Source organism: Rhipicephalus microplus, chromosome X (assembly GCF_043290135.1).
Source record: "Rhipicephalus microplus isolate Deutch F79 chromosome X, USDA_Rmic, whole genome shotgun sequence".
In the NCBI taxonomy this organism is placed as follows: Eukaryota; Metazoa; Arthropoda; class Arachnida; order Ixodida; family Ixodidae; genus Rhipicephalus; species Rhipicephalus microplus.
This window is the reverse complement of record NC_134710.1, coordinates 483,249,618-483,270,580: the sequence shown is the minus strand read 5'-3', so window position 1 is coordinate 483,270,580 and position 20,963 is coordinate 483,249,618. Positions and strand designations below refer to the sequence as shown.

The 20,963-nt window shown below is 45.8% G+C and overlaps 1 protein-coding gene across 4 annotated transcripts in view; it reads left to right on the top strand.

Annotated features, from left to right (window-relative positions):
- Mp (collagen XV/XVIII-type protein multiplexin) overlaps nt 1-20,963 on the top strand; it is a 731,849-nt gene that overhangs the window by 284,242 nt on the left and 426,644 nt on the right. For all 4 annotated transcript variants that reach the window (XM_075880876.1, XM_075880875.1, XM_075880877.1 and 1 more), the window contains 2 exons: nt 13,172-13,218; nt 14,950-15,012. In XM_075880876.1, the coding sequence (XP_075736991.1) occupies nt 13,172-13,218; nt 14,950-15,012 (110 nt within the window). The remainder of the gene's footprint in view (nt 1-13,171; nt 13,219-14,949; nt 15,013-20,963) is intronic.

Genomic DNA, 20,963 nt, shown 5'->3' with positions numbered 1-20,963 from the left:
TATTTAGAGCGCTGATTAGATATGCAATAATAGAAAATTTCATGGTCATGGGCTCATTTTATAATTGGTAATAATTGGTATAAGCAAACCTAAGAGGTTAAAAATATTTGTGGTATTGTCATCATACAAAAGCGGTAATAGTTGCCCGCTTTTCATAATAGCAAACGCCGGGTCAAGTTCTATCACTGCGTGTAAATTATATTGATCTAATATGTAAGCTGCACAAATAAAACATGAATAACTGAAATCAGCAGCAATTCTTTTTAAATGTAGTGAACTAAGCTAGGGCAATTGGTTTGGTGCAATTGTTTAGAACTTTTACACTCACTTCTTTTGGTGATTTTTTTATAAGTGTTATCCGAAATATTAACTATCGGGGGTCGGCCTGCTTTTTGAACAAGAGAGGGAGAATAGCAGCTGACTAGACCAGTGGGGAGTAATGCGTAAAGAAGGAATGGTTGGGTAGCTAGGCAAATCAGGTTGTAGAGCTGAGAAGAACTGAACGTTGGGCGAGTTGGTATTCCATTGTAAATGAAGTTTCGCGCAACAATAAGGACAAGAAGGAAGAGAGCACAGACAGACACAGCCTGTGCTCTTTTTTGTACATATTTTACGCAAACTGTCGTCCACAAGGATTGTGGGGCGCCCGATGTTTCTGTGGAAAAAAGGGAGAGGGAGTAAAGACTTGTTGCTGCAGCCCGTTTGACCACACAACTCAACGTAGGATGGAGGGGCATGATTATAAGACTAGGCTAGCTCGTTGAATTTCGTGCCGACCGGGTTGCCCCCGCGATCTCGAACGACAGCGCAGCTCTGGCCGACTAGCTCGCCCTACGCCATCTCCTGACGCCGACAAGAGCTTTCGCCGAGTGGTGCCCCGTCCTCGGACTTCTGCGAATGTGTCGATCTTTCCTACCTTTTCCTTACATCCGTGTGTGGCTCTCCCTGCCCCTCTCTCTATCTCTATGCCTTTAATTGCTACCTATCTTTTTTAATCCCTTCTTACCCTCTTCCCCGGCGCAGAACTGTGGAGGTGCCCTCCTTTGAGAGAGGCAGTAACGGAACTACGCTTGTTTCTTCCTTTTCCTTTTTCAAAAGTCACTTACTATGGGAGTAAGATAGAAAAGATAGGGTATCGTCTCGGGAAACTAGCCAAATTTTCAATTTTCTGTGTTCGTAATAGGAAAGGGCAGTGCCACAATGCAGCTTTTTTCAATTTTTTTCTTTTCAGTCCCGCTGGCAGGGCCGTGAATGCAGTTTTCTTTTGGGGAGGGGGAGTCAAGTTTTTCCGACCACACAAGTAAAACTGAAAATGTTCTCTGTCCTGTCCACCTTCGTTCTGAAAAAAAAAGAGCACTTGTTTCTATCTCCCTCTTACGAACAGGGCTCGAATACTAGAACCAGTAACACTGGCCTGTGAACAAGACAGGGGAAAGAAGAACTCCTAGAATCCTGGTGACATCGTCGTTACGCCTAATGAATCACCTTCCATGACCTCCGACGTATGCACGAACTTGCAAGTTGAGTAAACTGGTTGACCTTCTCCTATTTCTGCCAGTATATGAAGAAAATGCAGTTGAAATAGGCGGCTTGATGTTAGTACCTTTTTTGGCTAAGTATTTTGTCACGTAGTGGTGAACATTTCTTTATTTTGTCATTGAGGCTGTTCGTTTTGAAGCAATACATGCGCATGCAATAACTATGAAAATGTTCACATCGACAAGTAGCAAAACAGAGTGAGCAGTACTAATTAAAAAAAAGAAAACAATAACAGTGACAACTTCTCTCAAAAAATAATTTGCAGGTCAGAATGAGGTACGCTTTTTTTAAAGACAGGCCGCAAACATCCAAACTGTAAGGGTGTAATTTGCTTCAATTATGACGATGAGCACCAACTAAAATGTGCGTGTAATGTCAGTTGTATTATCTGATAAAATTAGTAAATGATCTGGAGAGGCGTTCCCGATGTTGGCTTCGAGAGTACCAAAGTTCACTGATTGTACAGAAAAAAAATGGATTCGAGTGTTTAGCAAGAGTAGGGCTATCGATTTAGAAATATATAGGAAACTTTCAATCATTTTGAACTTTGTTCGCCCCACGAACATGTGTTTTTATGGCGTATTGGCTGTCTTACACCGGAGTAAATAGAATTGACTTCGTGATATTGAACACTGGTCCTGTGTTTTTGTGTTTGTGTGGTTGGTTTACGAGGCCAGTTATTCTGGTGTACTCGCAGACTCTATATTATTTAACGAGTACCCGTGGCTTCAGTGTCCTCAGATTTCGTGCCACTCACATGATTTGCAGTTTCCATGTGTAAATATTTTCTTTGTTTAATTATGCAGGAAACAGTCAGCTGAACCCTTGCATCGTCAATAAACCCGATGGATGGTCTTACGGGGATGGCGAACAGTTGTTCTCGGTGGCCACGCTTTCTTCATTTGTCCTGCATCATTTTAGATATTCTGGGCTTCATTTCAAAGCGCTGCGTAACAAACTTGAGTGCTGTTGATTTTATGCGATCTGTCTTCTTTTGTTTTATTTTTGGTGGCTTTTTGCATGTTTGTTTCTTCTTGTCTTCTGTTACTAAGTGATGCGTGATAAGCCGGAAATACTGCTCATTTTGAATAAATCAAAGAATAAGAACTCAAGTGTTTTCTTGAATTTCATCTGATAGAGCTCCGTGGAAAAAAATACACTGTAACTCTGCAGTGCTAGCATTAGAATTGAGAATTACTTCATATAACTGACGCGCGACATGATCAGCATAGAATAAATAAAGAGAGGAGCAAACACTTTTAAAATTATACTGGTACATATCACTAAACTTCCATCCGGACGAAGTGAAAGCATTCTTAAAATATACTCCTGAGGTGCCCCTCAAAAGGTCCGGATAGCAGGAGTGAAAAACCTGCGAAAAATGCTCCGGATGTTTCACATAATCACTCCAGCCAGACGGAACGAAAAGGCCAGTAAAAAATGCTCCATCAACACCACGCAGTTATTCCGGCTGGGCGAAGTAAAATATCAGTGAAAAATGCTCCGGATGTGCCACACAATGGCTTCGGCCAGCCGGAGTAAACACTTTGCTCCGGAGGTCTGGAGCAAAAATTAATCCGAATAGGGGGCCCGCTAGAGGACAAATGTTTTACTCCGATCTTGGAGTAATTTATTTTGCAGTGTGCGCCCAGCAGAATGCCAAAGCGCCCTTTGAAACGCAGTACCTGTGCGTACAAAGGTTACATGGAATCCTAAAGGCATTAATTGGGAGCTGGCACCGGTAAAAACAATTAAAGTGTGTGTATTGGGAACAATAATATTTATTGACAGCAAACCAGCAATCATGTTTCAGTGCAAAAATAAGTCTATCGTGTAAGAACCATTATCGCGAGTTCGCAGACAGCCCGCCTCAGTTTTCAGAGGCAAAACGATGGAAAAAGCGTGTCTCGCTTGTAGGAACTCTTATTATAAAACAGTCGTAAAGATCAGCATTAGATGCTTACGTGAAAGCTTCGAATTTCAGCTCTTGTTTTGCCGAGCACGGCTTAACACCCCCTCCCTTTTTTTTATTGAATAACGACATTGTGCGGTCAAGTGGAGGACACAAGGAAATGGGGTTTTTCGCAAGAAAATCACGATGGCGTGAAAGTCGAGAATTGCGCAAACATTTGAACACGTGCAGCATCAGTGCAAATGTACGTAGTACACAAATACTCAACAGCGACAGCCCCGCCACAGTGGTCCAGTGGCTGAGGTACTCGGCTGCTGACTCGCAGGTCTTGGATCGAATCCCGGTGGCGGTGGCGGCTGCATTTCCGATGGAGTCGGGAATGATGTAGGCCCGTGTGCTGAGATTTAGATGCACGTTAAAAGGACCGACAACTGACTTTTTTCGATCCAGTTTCTTTCTGCACGATAGAACGTGCACCCTTCGTACTGATCGTAGCTGCAGTAGTTAATCCCAAGAGCTCGTAGTCCTTTCGTAAGCAATATTTTTCTATCTGAAAGGCTCTGAACACAGTAGTGCCTTTTCATCCGGCAACAGTGAGTATGGATAGCGATGCTGGTAGCCTTTCTGGTGGCCTATGCATGGTGTCGTTTTCCTTATTTTGCAGGATTTCCTGGAACTATGCTCAGCCACGTTTATTCTGCGCTTTACAACTGTTTTTCAAAATAAAAAGCCATTACAATGTGACGCTGTGGCTCTATAGAGCTTCTCTGCATTTGTTACTCGTGGCCAAGCCAAGCAGTCGAAAACGGAATTGCGCATATGTCACGCACATGCATCGCCACTTAATGCGTACTACTAACGCACGCTTATACAAAAAATCTGAAATATTATAAAATATTACCCTTTGCTCTAAAGAATAAAACATTTTGCAGCACTAATCTCTAAATTGTTAATCGTGTAAATTAACGCATGGTCACGTGACAGGGCATTCATGATTGTTTTTGCCACCAGAGACGCCACAGGCCATTTTTCGCAATTTTCAAAGAAGAAATGAAAATAAAGATCAACATCTCACGAGAAGAACAAGGTTGGTTTGAGTCAATATAAGGGACAATCTTTGCATCCCAGTGTGACGTCCCCGCGCAAACACGAAGACCGGGCGGCGCCTTGTCGTCTACAGACCGTGTGACAGTGTACGGTGGAGATAATCGGCGCGCACCCTTCAGATTTGCGGCATGGGGGAGCAGCAGAGCACCTTTTGTTGGTTCGGGGAATGCGACGCTGCCGCAGCACTTGTGCCGGGACCATGACTTTTTGTCAGCCTCCGTGACTCCAGGGCTCATTACTGCGTTCTGCGCGGATGGCCGCCCGCGGCGGTGAACGACGAAGAAGCGGCGGCTATGAAGAATTTCGCGGGAGACACCGAGCTGTATGCAAACGTTAAGACTTGGTCTGGACATCGGCTCACCAAGTACCGGAAGCATCGGGACCATTGTTCGCCCGTAATTAAAGTGTCTTGGGACAGCTCGCCCCCCTCTCTCTCTGAGGCTTGAGTTCGTACTTTGTTACTTGCTTGGCTTTGTTTGGGAGAGGGTTTTCTACTGATGTGGGCCGCGGGAGCGACCGTCGAAGATGACAAACTCCGACTGACAAGAAAATATGCCGCGTCGAAACTGGCGATTGGTTTAGTGCCCCGGTAGAGCGGAGTCGGGTCCTACAAAAAAGGTACTACGAGACGATAGGAGAGGGTCAGAGATACGATGCGAAGAGAGTCGGAGATACGATGCGATGAGCTCGAGATGGTAGAGAAACGGAATGGAAAAGGAAGATAACGGTGTGAAGAGATAGCAATGAGAGTCGATGGGATGATGACTGAGGCAGAGATGATATGACGAGAAATGAAAGTTAGAGACGGGAAACGAGGAAACGAGTGAATGCGAGACATTATGAAAGAATATTAAGATGGAAATCGCCGAGAGAGACAACGAAGACGACGAAGACGGTGAAAACTGACCACATGGACCATTCGTGAGACGAACTTCACCTCCTTTACTTAAACGAGCTTTGCGGGAAGGGATGCTGCATATTGAGACATTGCGCGGTTTTAATAAATAATGACTTTATCATTTGTGTCGGCCTGTGTTTACTTTGTATCGTCGCACCATTGTATTGTTAAAGTTATTTCCCTTATGTATCCTGCGTCGCACGTTGAGAGTGTGTGAATCTTGTGTTATAATTTTGTGTAGTGGTTGATGTACGCGGGTATACGATGTTTGCAGTTAGTATGAAATTTAATGAATTAGTAAACAGAAACAGGTCGTAGCGTCTCTTACTTCCCGGCCCCAGCATGAATCCCTGTAAGTGGAAAGTGATTGAGACACGTAGCCAAGAGGGAACCGGATAGACAAGGTGTTGAGTGGTCTTCCCTCTCTTTGGTAATCGGTGGCGTAGCGGGGGACGTCTCAAATGGTGGCAGTGGTGGGATTACTGCTGGGGCAACGGTGCGATATTTCACCCTCGTACTAGGGAAGGAGAGGCGGCAAAATGAACGAGCAGACTACCAAGATGACCAACAGAGACGACCCACTAGAAATGAGAGCGTTAATGTTAGCGGACATGGTTCCGTCGTTTACGGGAGGTGATACGGTTCCGGATGTTGGGGTCTTCTTGAAAATTTCGGAGCAGGTTGGTCGCTTGGGTGGATGGCGGGATAGTGAGCTCGTCTGCATAGCACGATGCAAGATGGTAGGCGCGGCGTACGATTTTGCGTGGTGGGATGATGACGTCGCTGCGGCTACAACTTTTTCCGAGTTCAAATATTTGGCCCTCAAGAGGTTCGACACGGAACCACTTATCTTTAAAACGGAACGGTTTTTAAACGCGAGGCAGAAGGCAGATGAGGAGGTGAGGTCATTCGCAAGTCGCTTGCGCATCCTCGGGACCGCCACCCTGGCGAGCTGCGATAGTCAGGATCCGGTGAAAGCTTCACTTCGCCGCGAAATTTTAGCCGAACAATTGCACCAGCAATTTTTATTAGGGCATAGGGATCCGGTACGCAGATTTGTTCTCTCTCGAGACCCAAAAACGTTTGACGAGGCCATTGCCATAGCGGTCAAGGAGGAACAGAATGAGAAAGTGTCGAGCAGCCATTCGTTACCCATTCGATACGTAGAAGAGGACACGAATGTTCATGAGAAGCATGGCTACCTTGACCGCCTCGAAAAACTTGTGGAGAGCTTGGCAGTACGCAATAAGGTGGAACAAAATTGTCAGGAATTCCCGAAGCAACTCCCTTATGCCGGCGGGTGCTCTAACTGTGGCAGGTTTGGTCACATTCGGCGAGAATGCCACCGGTACCGGCGACGAAATTGGAATCCGATGGGTGACAGCCGCATTCACAAAGACAAAGAGATGGTGACAAAAATTGAATCTGAAAACCTAGACGCAACTCCTCCTCATGACGGTGACGCACAGAGGTCAATCGCGACCGTAAATATTCGCGATGAAAGAAGCTCCGTAAAAACGAGCCGCGGTTCACCGTGTGTGGATTTGGTCAGTGTAACTTCCGTGATCGAGGAGGATGTTCCGCCATTGGGTGAGTGTGTGTTTGGGGAGAACGCTGGCACGCTGGTGCCACTGGGTGAAACAAAAGTTGTCGAGGTTGCTAGAGCGGACACAGACGGTTTTGCTGCGGTTTCTACCTCGAAGGTTCCCCGAGACGATGAGGCATCACCAGTAGGAGTGGCAGATATGGATTTGAATGAGAATGGGTTTTCTGAGGATGCAGTTGTCGAAGTCTTGGTCGACACGGCGGTAGACCGAACGTTAGTGAGAGTAAGTGAGATTGAGGAATGCCTAGATCACAACGGGGTGGTTTTTGTGCGGCCACTGCAGCACGCTCGATGTACACCGCACCAAACCCGGACATGCGCAGCAGTCGTCTTGTCAGATGGCTTCGCACATGCCTCACTCCGCGACTGAATTGAGTAGGTGGAAGTTCCGACCATCCAACGAGGGTCCGGGACTCAGGGTCAGGGAAGAAGTCTGCATACAGGTAGACGCTGAGAGCTCGAGGATCGGCCAGGGTCATAACAGTCCGCAATGTTGTAAGCCATCTTATGTCCTATAATTTCTACTCGGTCATTGTGCATGTTACTTTTGTGAAGACCTTGTGTCGAAGTTTAAGTTTTTTCATTTTGTTTTACTTTGGCTTGTACACTTGTTTTATATTTTTGTTGATGGTGTTTTCAAATGAAGCAGGTAGCCTCACTTGGTTATTGTGATTTTATGTTGCTCGCGGTATCTGATGTTGATCCCTGAGTAAGTGGTACCTCCAGGGATCGATTAATATCTAATGATGGGGGAAGAACATAGAGTCAGTGAATCTGAGGCAGCCGAGATCTCGCCGTTTGTCGGAAAGGAAGGTGAAAAAGGGACTGTTTTAAGAATCGAGAAAGTTTAGAAAGTTCAAATTGAAATGGGTTCATGGTGTCTCCCCGCACGGAAGTGCCGCACCTCGTTAGGAGGCAGGGAACGTCTTGATCGGTATTGATGTACAACGCCCAATGTCACAGTTGTATAGGACAGAATATACGCTGCTTTCTCAGCCCATCTGAACACGCAATTCACATTGAAGGTCCTTTACTTTCACCGACAGGTGCAGCAGAGGCCGGGCAGGAGATGGTACGCGAGGGTATTTCATTATTGCTGCCTGTATGACCTATGTTCTCCCGCCTTCCCGCTTTTCGTCTGGCTTGAAATGTTCGAGGTCTTAAAATTTTGTGCAAGTGTGGAATGAAAGCGTAATGAAATGTGTGTACACTCTGTTTGGTTGTGCCGAGAGTGGACAGTGCAGGCGAAGTGTGTGTTGTGCTCGCATTGTAGTGAACCTTCCGTACTCATGACTGAACGCTGCGTGCTAAACCCTCCGACGAGCAGCTGTGACCAGTGTGCGTTTTGTACACGCGTCATGCACAAGTTTCTGCAGTGATTCTGAAGGTTTCAAGTGTGTTGTGCGCGGTAGAAATACGGAATTAAACCACTTCGTGGTGGGTGATGATTCAGCGACAATCACAGATTGGTTCCTCTCAGCGACGCACTACCGCCAGGGCTGAATCACAAGTGTGCTGTGTTCGCATATCGTATTCCTAAGACTGCCGCAATGTCTCAAATTCGCTGCGCAACCCGAAGGCTTTATGCGCCCGCAATTCTCGTGTTCGACTTTCCCCCCTGGGAGAATTCTTCTGCAAGATGAAGGGACTGTGACGTCCCCGCGCAAACACGAGGACTGGGTGGCACCTTGTCGTCTACAGACCGTGTGACAGTGTAAGGTGGAGATAATCGACGCGCACCCTTCAGATTTGTGGCATGGGGGAGCAGCAGAGCACCTTTTGTTGGTTCGGGGAATGCGACTCTGCCGCAGCACTTGTGCCAGGACCAGTATGACTTTCCGTCAGCCTCCGTTGCTCCAGGGCTCATTACTGCGTTCTGCGCGGATGGCCGCCCGCGGCGGTGAATGACGAAGAAGCGGCGGCTACGGAGAATTTCGCGGGGGACACCGAGCTACATGGAAACGTTGAGACGTGGTCTGGACATCGGCTCACCAAGTACCGGAAGCATCGGGACCATTGTTCGCCCGTAATTAAAGTGTCTTCGGACGGCTCGCCCATCACTCTCCCTGAGGCTTGAGTTTGTACATTGTTACTTGCTCAGCTTTGTTTGGGAGAGGGTTTTCTACTGGTGCGGGCCGTGGGAGCGGCCGTCGAAGATGACACACACCGACTGACAGAAAGATATGCGGCGTGGAGTGGCGACTGGTTTGGTGCCCCGGTAGGGTGGAGTCGGGTCCTACAAAAAAAGGACTACGAGATGATACGAGAGGGTCAGAGATACGATGGGAAGAGAGTCAGAGATACGATGCGATGAGCTCGAGATGGTAGAGAGACGGAATGGAAAAGGAAGATAACGATGTGAAGAGATAGCAATGAGAGTCGATGGGATGATGACTGAGGCAGAGATGATATGACGAGAAATGAAAGTTAGAGACGGGAAACGAGGGAACGAGTGAATGCGAGACATTATGAAAGAATATTAAGATGGAAATCGCCGAGAGAGACAACGAAGACGACGAAGACGGTGAAGACTGACCACATGGACCATTCGTGAGACGAACTTCACCTCCTTTACTTAAACGAGCTTTGCGGGAAGGGATGCGGCATATTGAGACATTGCGCGGTTTTATTTATTAATGACTTTATCATTTGTGTCGGCCTGTGTTTACTTTGTGTCGTCACACCATTGTATTGTCAAAGTTATTTCCCTTATGTATCCTGCGTCGCACGTCGCGAGTGTGTGAATCTTGTGTTATAATTTTGTGTAGTGGTTGATGTACGTGGGTATACGATGTTTGCAGTTAGTATTAAATTTAATGAATCAGTAAACAGAAACAGGTCGTAGCGTCTCTTACTTCCCGGCCCCAGCACGAATTCCTGTATGTGGAAAGTGATTGAGACACGTAGCCAAGAGGGAACCGGACAGACAAGGGGTTGAGTGGTCTTCCCTCTCTTTGGTAATCGGTGGCGTAGCGGGAGACGTCTCACCAGCAAAGATATCATTTCATGTTCTGGGCAGTTGTCGGTTCCTTTAAAGAACCCCAGGTGGTCGAAATTTCCGGAGCCCTCCACTGCGGCGTCTCTCATGATCATATCGTGGTTTTGGGAAGTTAAACCTCACATATCAATCACTCACAACACTGACAGCGGTAACAAAGTGTGAAAGCTAAATCACCGCCAAAAATAACAAATATGCGCGCATTACTAAACCGAATCGGCCTGTCATCACCATGCATGGAACTTGCAGAAATCAATGCCATCGCCGGTATGACAGTTCCTGCAGCGCCATACAGCCGTACAATGAATATACCTACAGTAACTACGGTGACTTACATCGGCAAATAAAAATGCTAGAAAGAAAGCAAAATGCTGAGAACCACGCCAGCCATCGGATGAACACTACCGGCGCATAAGCGCGTCAGCTGCCCTGTCGAACAGTGGCCGCGCATGTTTTCGCTTCGTCACTGTCAGTGTTAAGAAATCCGTAGTGGACCTCACATGGCACCGCCATCGTTAAAAAAGTTTAGTGCTGGGAAGTACTACGCACAATGCGGAATTCAAAGTTACCCTTCAAGTGTGTGAAAAGGAGCACTTTTTATCACAAAAGTGTTTAATTTGCCAGAGTCCACCGCTGATGTACTTCCGTCACGTACGTGAAAAACATATACTAAGAGATTGCAAAGAATAAATCAGAAGGCAAATATTCTTTGCGCGGAATCGAGCCAGCAACTATTCGATACTCAGTGCGCGGATCTTACCACTACGCCACAAAATGTACGTTGTCTCGTCTGCTAACGGCAAGCCATTTATATACACCACATACCGTTTGGCAGCCCTCAGATCTTTAAAACTTTAGCGCGTTTACGTTATCAGTGGCGGGATGGCGCGCCAGTCTCGCGTTCGACGTGCTCTCAAGGTTGCCGCCTTCACAAAACACAGCCCCCCCACCCTCCCAGGACAGTACGTACTAGTACACTCTACCCACGGTCGCGCGGAGCGTGGTCGCTCCTGCGCGCGCGCTTATGAAACTTGTGTGATTCGGGAGAGGACGAAGGCCACTTACCAAGCTGACGTGGCTGCGTTTACGAAAGGAGCGCACTGCTGACACACGAGTAAGACTTGTGCCATGACAATTATTCCGCGGTCGTCCTGTGCATGTCAATTTCGTGCGTGCTTTCTGTTTGAGGTGTGCGCTGCAAGTTTCGAGGTGCTTTCCGTTCCTGACGTGATTTTGCAATCGGTTGCTCTTGCTGTAACAATGCAAAATAAATGGTCAAATACCTTTGTAAAGACATTTTCTGTCGTGTCATACCGATTATCATACAGGACAGTCAGCCGCATTTTCTTTGTTTTTCGAAAAATGGTGGCTCTGCTCGCTTTAAACTTTGAGCTTTCTATGGTGACTAAAGCGAAATTTTTGGCGTCTCCGAGAGCATTCTTCAGCCACTATGTTTCTTTGGCTGTCAATTCCCCCCCCCCCCTCGGCAATTGATGGAACTTGAGGCTTCTTGAGGCCTGGTATGGTCACATTCCGAGACATGGTGACTGGGAATAGTTCGCGTGATTCACAAAAAAGGGTCTGTTGTGACAAGGAGTTTCCGTGAAGTTATTACTTATCCTATGAAATTAACTATGGAGCTTAGGAAACCCTAAATTACGCAGTGTTTGAGGATGCATAGTTCAAGATTATTTGCTGGGCTTCAAAGTAAAACGTGCTGGACATACTTTGTCGATCATTTTAACATAATATAGATATCTGTATAGGGAGTGCTCATGTTGTGTGTTTTTGATTGCTTCTTACCCCAAATATAGCCAAAATTAGGAGGGCAGAATAATAAAATGAATTAAAATGGCATCAAAACGACAGTTTTGATGCCACTAGGTCAAACCTGAAGGTGAACAGCAGAACTTGAATGCTGTGCTTTATTGTTCATCGCTGCTGTTTAGGTTTGTCCCAACATATAGTGTGCAAAGTGTGAATGACTAAACAGTCCAGTCTACCTGTTCGTCAAAAAAAAAAACAATTGTATAGTTGTCAATCATTTCGCAAACATGCAGTTCAGTGAAGCAGCTCAAAATGATCATTTTGAAGCCTGTTGTAGCCATTTGGCCACTTGGAGTTAGGGAATGATGTCATGTTCTAGAAGGTATTTAATTACCCTAATTTATGTACAGCGGGCACACTGAGGCAGTTATTGAGCATACAAAAATGTAGGTGTCTGTAGTTGGTTGAAACGTTAAAAGGGCAATATTGAAGACGTGCATATAGAGAGGAATAAGTGAAATTGATACATTTATCATTGACGAATGGGGCGTGGCAGCTTATAGAATGCCGAAATATTTCAATGTGGCTACATATTGATGGAGATGGAAGATTAGGCTAATGCGAGAAAGGTTAGAGAAAGAAGGTGTGTTTTTCCCGGCGTTATGTTGATAATTCCTGTTTCTTTCTTAAGCCTGCGCACCTGACCGAACTCGAAGCTTCCTCACTTCGTGTGACAAAGCTTTAGAAAGCAAACAGGGGACGGCAAAAAGAAAATGATTTTGTGAGGATAAATGGCTCTTGTGAGGTGCGCGCTTCTTTTTAGCACAGCGCGCATGCACCAAAAACCACGTTATGGAGGTGTCAGCAGGCTCTTCCTGTGCCTGCAACTGGGCAGCCGGTTATTAAAAAATATGTTTTCATGCACAATAGCAGAGAAGACGGACAAGACTTGGGCTCTGGAAATATGTTTAAGCGAACTTTGTTTCTTAATGTATTGAAAGATACTGTTCAAGGATAGATAGGTAGTGTAACAAGATTTATTCATGTATTGCGATGTGTACAATGACTTTTTGGACATTTATCAGGTGTTTTGGGATGACTTGTTCTTGTAGAAAAACTAATGACAAAGAAGAGTACATAGAAAACGTCTTAGTTGCGGTGACACGCAAATCCTGTATCAGCGAGTGCAATCTGGTACGACGCTGTACCTTGGAGGAGCCACTGCTAAAAGACTTGCATATACTTTTGAACAACATTATTTGGGACAGCCCATTTTCATGAAAAAGTTTGATGGACCTGCGAACCAATAATAAACGAGGTAATTTCGGTGTTCTCTTTTTGTAGGTATCTTGGCAAAAGCAAATGAAGCCCCAGAAACCTACGAAGCCACGGTGAGAACCTTGTTGTTTGTTTTTGAAACGAGCTAAATCAGGAGCAAAATGGTAACTACTTATCAGGTACATTGATTTCGCACAGGAAATTCATTGGCGTTGCACGCGTAGACGCTGAACATCCTTAACGACAAAGAACTGACATGTTTATTCCTTGAAATAATTGCACATTTGAACTTTTCGTGGCTTCTAAAAGTACGAGAGAGAGCGAGTTGGAACATGTAAGGATGGGGGTGGAACATCATCTTAAATCAAGCATTCTGAAATCATAAATGGTAGTTTATCACATTCCGCAAAGAAGAAGGTATACAACTTCATCTTGCCGGTACCTAGCTACAGAGCAGAAATCTGGAAGCTAATAAAAAGGGTTCAGTTTAAATTGAGGACGACGCAGCGAGCAATTAAAAAGAAATTGACAGGTGTTATCCTACGTGCCAAGGAGAGAGCAGAGTGGGTCAGAAAACTGACGGGTGTTAAGAATATCATAGTTGAAATCAAGAAGGAGAAATGGACATGGGCATGACACATAGCGCATAGACAGGATAACCACTACTTATTCAGGCCAACGAAGTGGTTGCCAAGAAAACGCAAACGCGCAAGGGGGTTCATCCTTCATATAGTTATGGCGCACCACTACAAGGAAACAGAAGAGACACACACACAGCGCTAATTGGCAACTAACGTTTTATTTGCGACCACGCATGCTATTTGTACAACAACAGTAGATTGATGATGAACCCAACCAACTATCCCGCAACGTGCCTTATCGCAAGGGGGATGCAGAAAGTTATATTGGCCACTGTGATAAGAAGTCTGTGGGTACAACGCAAGAGCAGCAATCACATGACCGGGTGATTGGAGGTGGAACAATGGAGAGGTCTTTGCGCGGCAGAAGGCTTAGTCAAGCTAATCATAATAACAAAGGAGATCACTAAAAACAACCAAAGCCTCTTTTTGAATCATGGTTAAACACGGAGCTTGTGAAACGATATACGTGTATTGTTTGTATTTATATGACCATTATTGTTTCTTTCCTGAAAGTAAGCCTCTACATTGTGATGTCCATTCTATTGGACTGGCAGCCAGCCACTTTTGGCGATCGCTCATAATATTTCTTATATTTTCATTATTCTTTTGAGGAAGATAAAGGTACCATGATTTATTGATTGTTTTATTGACTCATTGATTCATTCATTCAATCATTCATTCATTCTTTCATTCATTAATTCATCAATTTAAATGTTTAAACTGCGTGACGAAGACAGCGAATCGGAGCCATAGGACACGCCCATACACGAATCGCAGTCTCCCATGCAAAGTGAATCAAAGCAAAAGTTCAAAGCAAATAATCAAGCAAAGAAGCCAAGGAATCGAGAGCGAAACAATGCAGTGCATATGTGATTTGAACAAAATGTTATGTAGAAAGTCCAAAGTAAACTTAGATAGTTTAGCGAGAATTTTGTTTTGTATCTGGTGCACACAGCGTTCAGATTCATTTCAGCTGAGAATAACTAACGTTAGTTTACACTGATAATATGACCACTCTTATAAAAGATATTTTATTTCTCGCTCGAGCTAATCAGTTGTATTTATTCAAATTTAGTGTCCAGTTTTTTGTAACATGGGCGAAGGGCGGTGACATTGTTTTGTTTTTGTTTCGTTGAAATATTCACTTGTACTGAGCATGCATTTGTATCGATGCTAAAACTTCTTTTTGCTTTCAATTCAAAGACTCCGGGAACGCACTACGTGGACAGGACATCTACAGAAACAGAGTTTGACGTGATTTCACAGGTGAGGTTTCCTTTTATCTCGTTAGGAGTCTGTTTTGCAAAGTTTGTGCGAAAAGTGGGAATGTATAATTTGCAAGCAATTTTTTTCTATGCTGTAATTATAATAGTGGTGCCCTCTACTTTATAGTGCACAAGTAGCCTTTGTGTAAATCAAGCATAATATCTCAAATTGACTCTTAAGGTGAAAGATATTGGGCCTTTACACAAGACGTTCTTTTTCCAACAAGGTAAACAAGGAGGAAAACGAGTTGACTTAGCTGAGAAAACAGAGTATATATATATATATATATATATATATATATATATATATATATATATATATATATATATATATATATATATATATATATATATATATATATATATATATATATATATATATATATATATTAATATATATATACTTGTGAGCATTATTTATGCGTCCCATCTTTTTATCTGTACATACTCATCATCACCAGTCAAGTTTAGGTTGTGGGGCACATACTCGAGACAATAAAGAAGAGTCTTGAGGGTACTCGACGCCAACTTACAAGTGGTGAAGAGTGCTGCCCGGTTCCTGCGTCGCCTCACAATTTCGGACAACCCCAGCCTCTTCTAGAACACATCCCTGGAGCTCCGTTCAGGCGGCTGCTTAAACGACCTGGGTTCCGTTATGTCGCAAGCCGACCAGCCCAGTGCGCCAGCTTCGCCCCTGCTCCCACCGCCAAGAAACCCTTCTCACCTGGTCCCCAGCCTTCAAAAGGATCCTCCGCTGTTCGCAGGGCTTCCGGGTAAAGACGTTGAAGACTGGCTCGAGGAGTATGACCGCCTGAGTGTTATCAACAACTGGGATGACCCTGCGAAACTCACCCACGTTGCATTTTACTTGAGCGGCGTCGCAAAAACGTGGTTTTTCAACCACGCCACAGATTTTCCGACATGGCCCGCCTTTACACGTCAGCTCCACCAGATTTTAGCCAACCCGTCAGTGCGCTAGGATATTGCCAAGAAGAGGCTTGGTGCACGTGTTCATCGCCCCAGCGAGTCTTACACTTCTTACATCAAAGATGTTCTCGCCCTTTGCCGCCGCGTCGACAACTATACGGCGGAATACGACCGTGCGCGCCACCTGCTGAAAGGCATGGTGACTGTCGCTTTTAATGCGCTTGTGGTGCAGATTCCCCAGACCATAACCGATGTTTTCGCTACCTGTCAGTTCTTTGAGGAGCTTCAGACCACTCGGGTGCAACCTGATATGTCTGATCTGAGCTCAAGTTATGATAGAACAGAGCTGCGTGCATTGATCCGCTTTATCATCCGCGAGGAACTTCATGCACAGGCTTCACCTCGCCACCTTGATATTCGAACGACGCCACCTGCTACTAGTTTACGCGATGTCGTGAGGGATGAACTGGCTTTGATCACTGGTACACCAGTTCCGCGTTCACATCCCGGGCCCTTTCCAAGTTATGCTCACGTTGCTGCAACGACACCTGCGCCCCAGCAAAGCCTGGCCTCGATGACTGTCACACCTGTTCCGAGCTCATATCCTGTGGCCATGCCAACTTATGCTCAGGTTGGTGCTAGGACACCTACACTCCAGCAAAGCCCAATGCAGCTACCAGCACCCGAATTACATGGTTTGCTCAACTCACTCGCACTGCGATCATCTTCCCAGCCTTAAAACGCCTGGTGCACTTCGCGGCCGACTTGCTTCTATTGCGGCATTTGTGGTCATATTTCAAGATTTTGCCGACGCCGTCAGCAAGACAACAGACGAAGTTACGATGACTTTGGACGACTTCTGCCCCACTGGACCATCCTATCGCCGGCTGTACCAGAACAGCACACGTCGGTCGCCGTGTCCGCAGAACTTTGGCTCAGTTGGCAGTTCCCGTTTTCCACGTCGTCGCTCCCCTTCACCGATGCGGCATTCCTCTTCTCCTCTCCAACCTTCTACTTCAATTCCCGACCGCCTACTGAAAAACTAAACAGTGCAGTTTCGGGAGGGAAAGCTGCATCTTTCGAACGGCGTCAAACTCCTCCGGACCGCCCATCGAATGTTCTATTGAGGTATGTTGAAGGTATACAGACAGAGGCACTGGTAGACACAGGCGCATCACTTTCCGTAATTCGTGCAGACTTTTGTGCCCACATGAAAAAAGTTAGGACGCCATACGATGGCCCTCCCCTTCGTTGTGCAGATGGAGTCTCTATTCAGCCTTCAAGTGTTTGCACAGTCCGCGTTTTTATAGATGGCATCCTCCACCACATTCGGTTTCTTGTGCTTTCTTTGTGCACTCACACAGTATTATTAGGATTGGACTTCCTTTCTTCGCCATCAGCTTTCATATCGTGTCGTCAGCGAGTAATTCAAGTGTCAGCTACTGAGAGTTTATCCTATGTCGATCCATACAGCTTCCGTTTCGTTGTTGCCACTGATTGTTTCATTTGGCTAGAAGATGAACAAATTCTCTCGATCGCTTCGGATACTATAGTTAACGGTCACGTGTTCATAGCTCCATCAGTTTGCTCCAAACCTGCGGGGCTTACCATAGCACCCGGCCTTGTGCTGATTAACGACGGTAAAGCATCGGTCACCGCCTTGAACGCAACTTGTTCGCCAGTGTTTCTGCCCCAGGGCACTGCTGTGAGCTGCTTCGCTGACAGTGAGCTTTTTTCGCTGGTTCCCCTACACGCAGAATCAACGCCTTTGTCGGCTACAACTTATGTGAAGGCTACCACTGTTGCTTTAAATGACACCATAAGTCCTCACCTCACTGCCGTGCAAAAGAAAGACCTCTTAGACCTTCTCCAAAAGCACAGCCTTTCGTTCAATGTACATTCCAAAGTTCTGGGCCGCACCTCCGTTGCAGAGCACAGCATCGAAACCTAAGGTAGCTCCATTGTACGCCGCCACCCATAGCGTCTGTCTTCAGCGGAACGGCAAATAATTTAGGAAAACGTGGCCGACATGCTCAACCGGGATATTATTCGACCTTCATCTAGCTCTTGGTCGTCTCCTGTGGTGTTGTTCCGGAAAAATGATGGCTCTGTCCGCTTTTATGTTGCTTACAGAGCGCTCAATAAGATCACAAAAAAAGACGTACATCCGTGACTCCCTACAAGGCGCAGAATATTTCTCCAGCATCGACCTCCGATCCGGGTATTGGCAAATACCTATGCGCGAAGCAGACAAGGAGAAAACAGCGTTTGCGACGCTGGACGGGCTTTACGAGTTTAACCCATCAGCTGGACACTTAGGATTTCAAAAGACCTAAAACCGCGTTAGGAGCCATTTCTTCTGGCCTCGTCTTTCTACCTTTGTGGCTAATTATGTCGCTTCTTGTGCACTTTGTCAACGCCGGAAACGACCAACTTCAGCTCCGGCTGGCTCATTACAACCCATTCCATGTCGCGATACACCTTTTGTTGTTGTCAGAATAGACCTCGTGGGGCGACTTCCCGTAACTCGAGTGGGCCACCGCTGGATCGTCACAGCCGTCAACCACCTCACACGATACGCGGAGACTGCTCCTCAAACGCACTAGCTCTGCCTCAGACGCTTCCGCCTTCTTTTTAGAAGCCATTGTGTTGCGTCATGATGCACCTCGCGCGTTGTTGAGTGACCGAGGCAAGGCCTTCCTGTCCGCGATTTTCGACGAAATCCTAAAAACTTGTGGCACAGTTCATAAGACCATATCCGATTACCACCCGCAGACAAATGGCCTGACAGAGCGATTCCACCGGACTCTAATCGACATGATATCCACGTACATCGGACCGAACCTCGATAACGGGGATGATATCTTGCTGTTCGTAACATTTGCACACAACACCGCTGTTCAACGAACCACCGGGTATTCACCTTTCTTCCTCGTCTATGGTCGTGCGCCGACATTCACTATTGACGCCTCTTTCTTCAATGTAACGACAAAAACACCCACGACTACGCCAGAACATTTCGTCTCCAGGCTCGCTGAGGCACGGCAACGTGCTCAACTCAACACGGAGGCCAGTCACCTAGACCGCAAGCAACGCTATGGCAGCTTTCGTCGAGACGTCACCTTCCGTCCTGGAGATGAAGTACTACTTTGGACGCTTGTTCGCACACCCGGATTGTGTGAGAAGCTTCAGTCACGCTTTCTGGGATCTTACTTTGTTTGTGAATGAACATATCCTGTCAATTACCTTGTCACTCCCGTCGAGGATTCCTCGGACCGTCATTATCGTGCCTCCGAGGTAGTCCACGTTTGACGTCTTAAACCCTTTGTTCGCCGTACCTTTTCCGCCCAAGTCTCGTCCGGGCCGGCTGCTCAAGTGTGCGGGAAAAATAAGTGTGAGCTTTATTTATGCGTCCAATCTTTTCATCTGTACATACTGATCATCACCAGTCAAGTTTAGGTTGTGGGGCACATACTGAAGACAATAAAGAAGAGTCTGGAGGGTATATATATATATATATATATATATATATATATATATATATATATATATATATATATATATATATATATATATATATATTTATATATTAGTGAGCTAGTTTTTTAAACACGATAGTCTTTCTTGGGGACCTTCAACGCAAATATTTTGGTCTGGCTGTTCATTGGCCGGTTGGTCCACCCTTAACGATTCCGGGTACTATAAACGGCACCAGCCGATATCCCAAACGGCCGACCCCATCCGCAGCGCCCACCAATGTTGCTCAAGGTTCAGCGTTCATACTTGTGCGATTTTCAATTAAAGGCAATAATTGCGCGAATACCTGAGGCACCATAACAACACGTATAAATTCTGCATGTGCGTCTTTTACTAGAAAAGGCATACATAAGTAATTCAAACACCCTAGTGATTATCACGATGCGCTGACCATGCAACGCTTGCACGAAAAGGCAAGTGCGCAAGGCAACGGGTAGGTGGTGGCACCTACCCGTCGCCTTGCGTTCTACACCTTATCACCTCTGAGACGGGCGTGCACGCTCATGTCAGAGCCGCACGCTTCGTTTTCCGAGATAACTGCCAGATAGCGTTTATGCTTCACGTGTGACGTGACTTGATGCGCTCGTTCGCCTCCGCTGCACGCTCGAGGCACTCTAACGCAGCGCCTCCAGTATACCATTCACCAATTTTCTTGCGCAGATATCAAACAAACGTTTTGTTCACTCTCTCCAGACGCAATACTATCGTCTTTCGACGACATTTGCCAAATAACATGCACATTACGGCGCCCATTTTTTTTCTAACACCACTTATGTTTCAGACCGCACTCCCGGCAGACGCAAGCCTTAAGTCTCGTAAATCAGGATCAAAAACGCAATGTGAAACGTGACCGTTATTAATATCTCCTTGTGTATACAAAGCAAGCGAAACTCAGCGAATGCTTATTTGGAGGACAGCGATTGTGATATTGTAGCTATTGTCGAGACATGGTTCTGCATCGGTGCTACTAACAAAGAACTTCTCAACGGTAAGAAATATGGCGTTTACAAGCATGACCGTAGCAGGAAGAGGAGCCGACGTGTCACATTGCTACAAAAGCCGGCATTTGCACCTTTTTCTTTGTTCAGACCAGGTCGACTGTTGAAATAATTTAGATCTTGCTTAGGTAGCGCTCTGGTGCATCAATCGTTCTGGTGTGTCTCGTGAACTCGTTACGCTGTTGAAACTAGAGAGTCTATGTCGCACAAGCAAAAACCTCTACCTTGGCTCTAGAGGACACTTTCTATAGCATGCCCGATGTTCGTTACTTCACTGAATGCATCGCATGGAAGCATAGGTTGGTGGGCTACACTGAACAATTTCCCGCGGCTATTGTTTTTATCCTAGGTCACTTTATTCCCGACATATCCACTGACCAATTGTGTCGTCATGCTGCTGCTCCTCGGCGGAATCCATTAGCCCAGAACTAGAGAGCAGCATATCCCACATAGTTTGCACACATAAGGTTCAGTCATATTAGATTTAGTA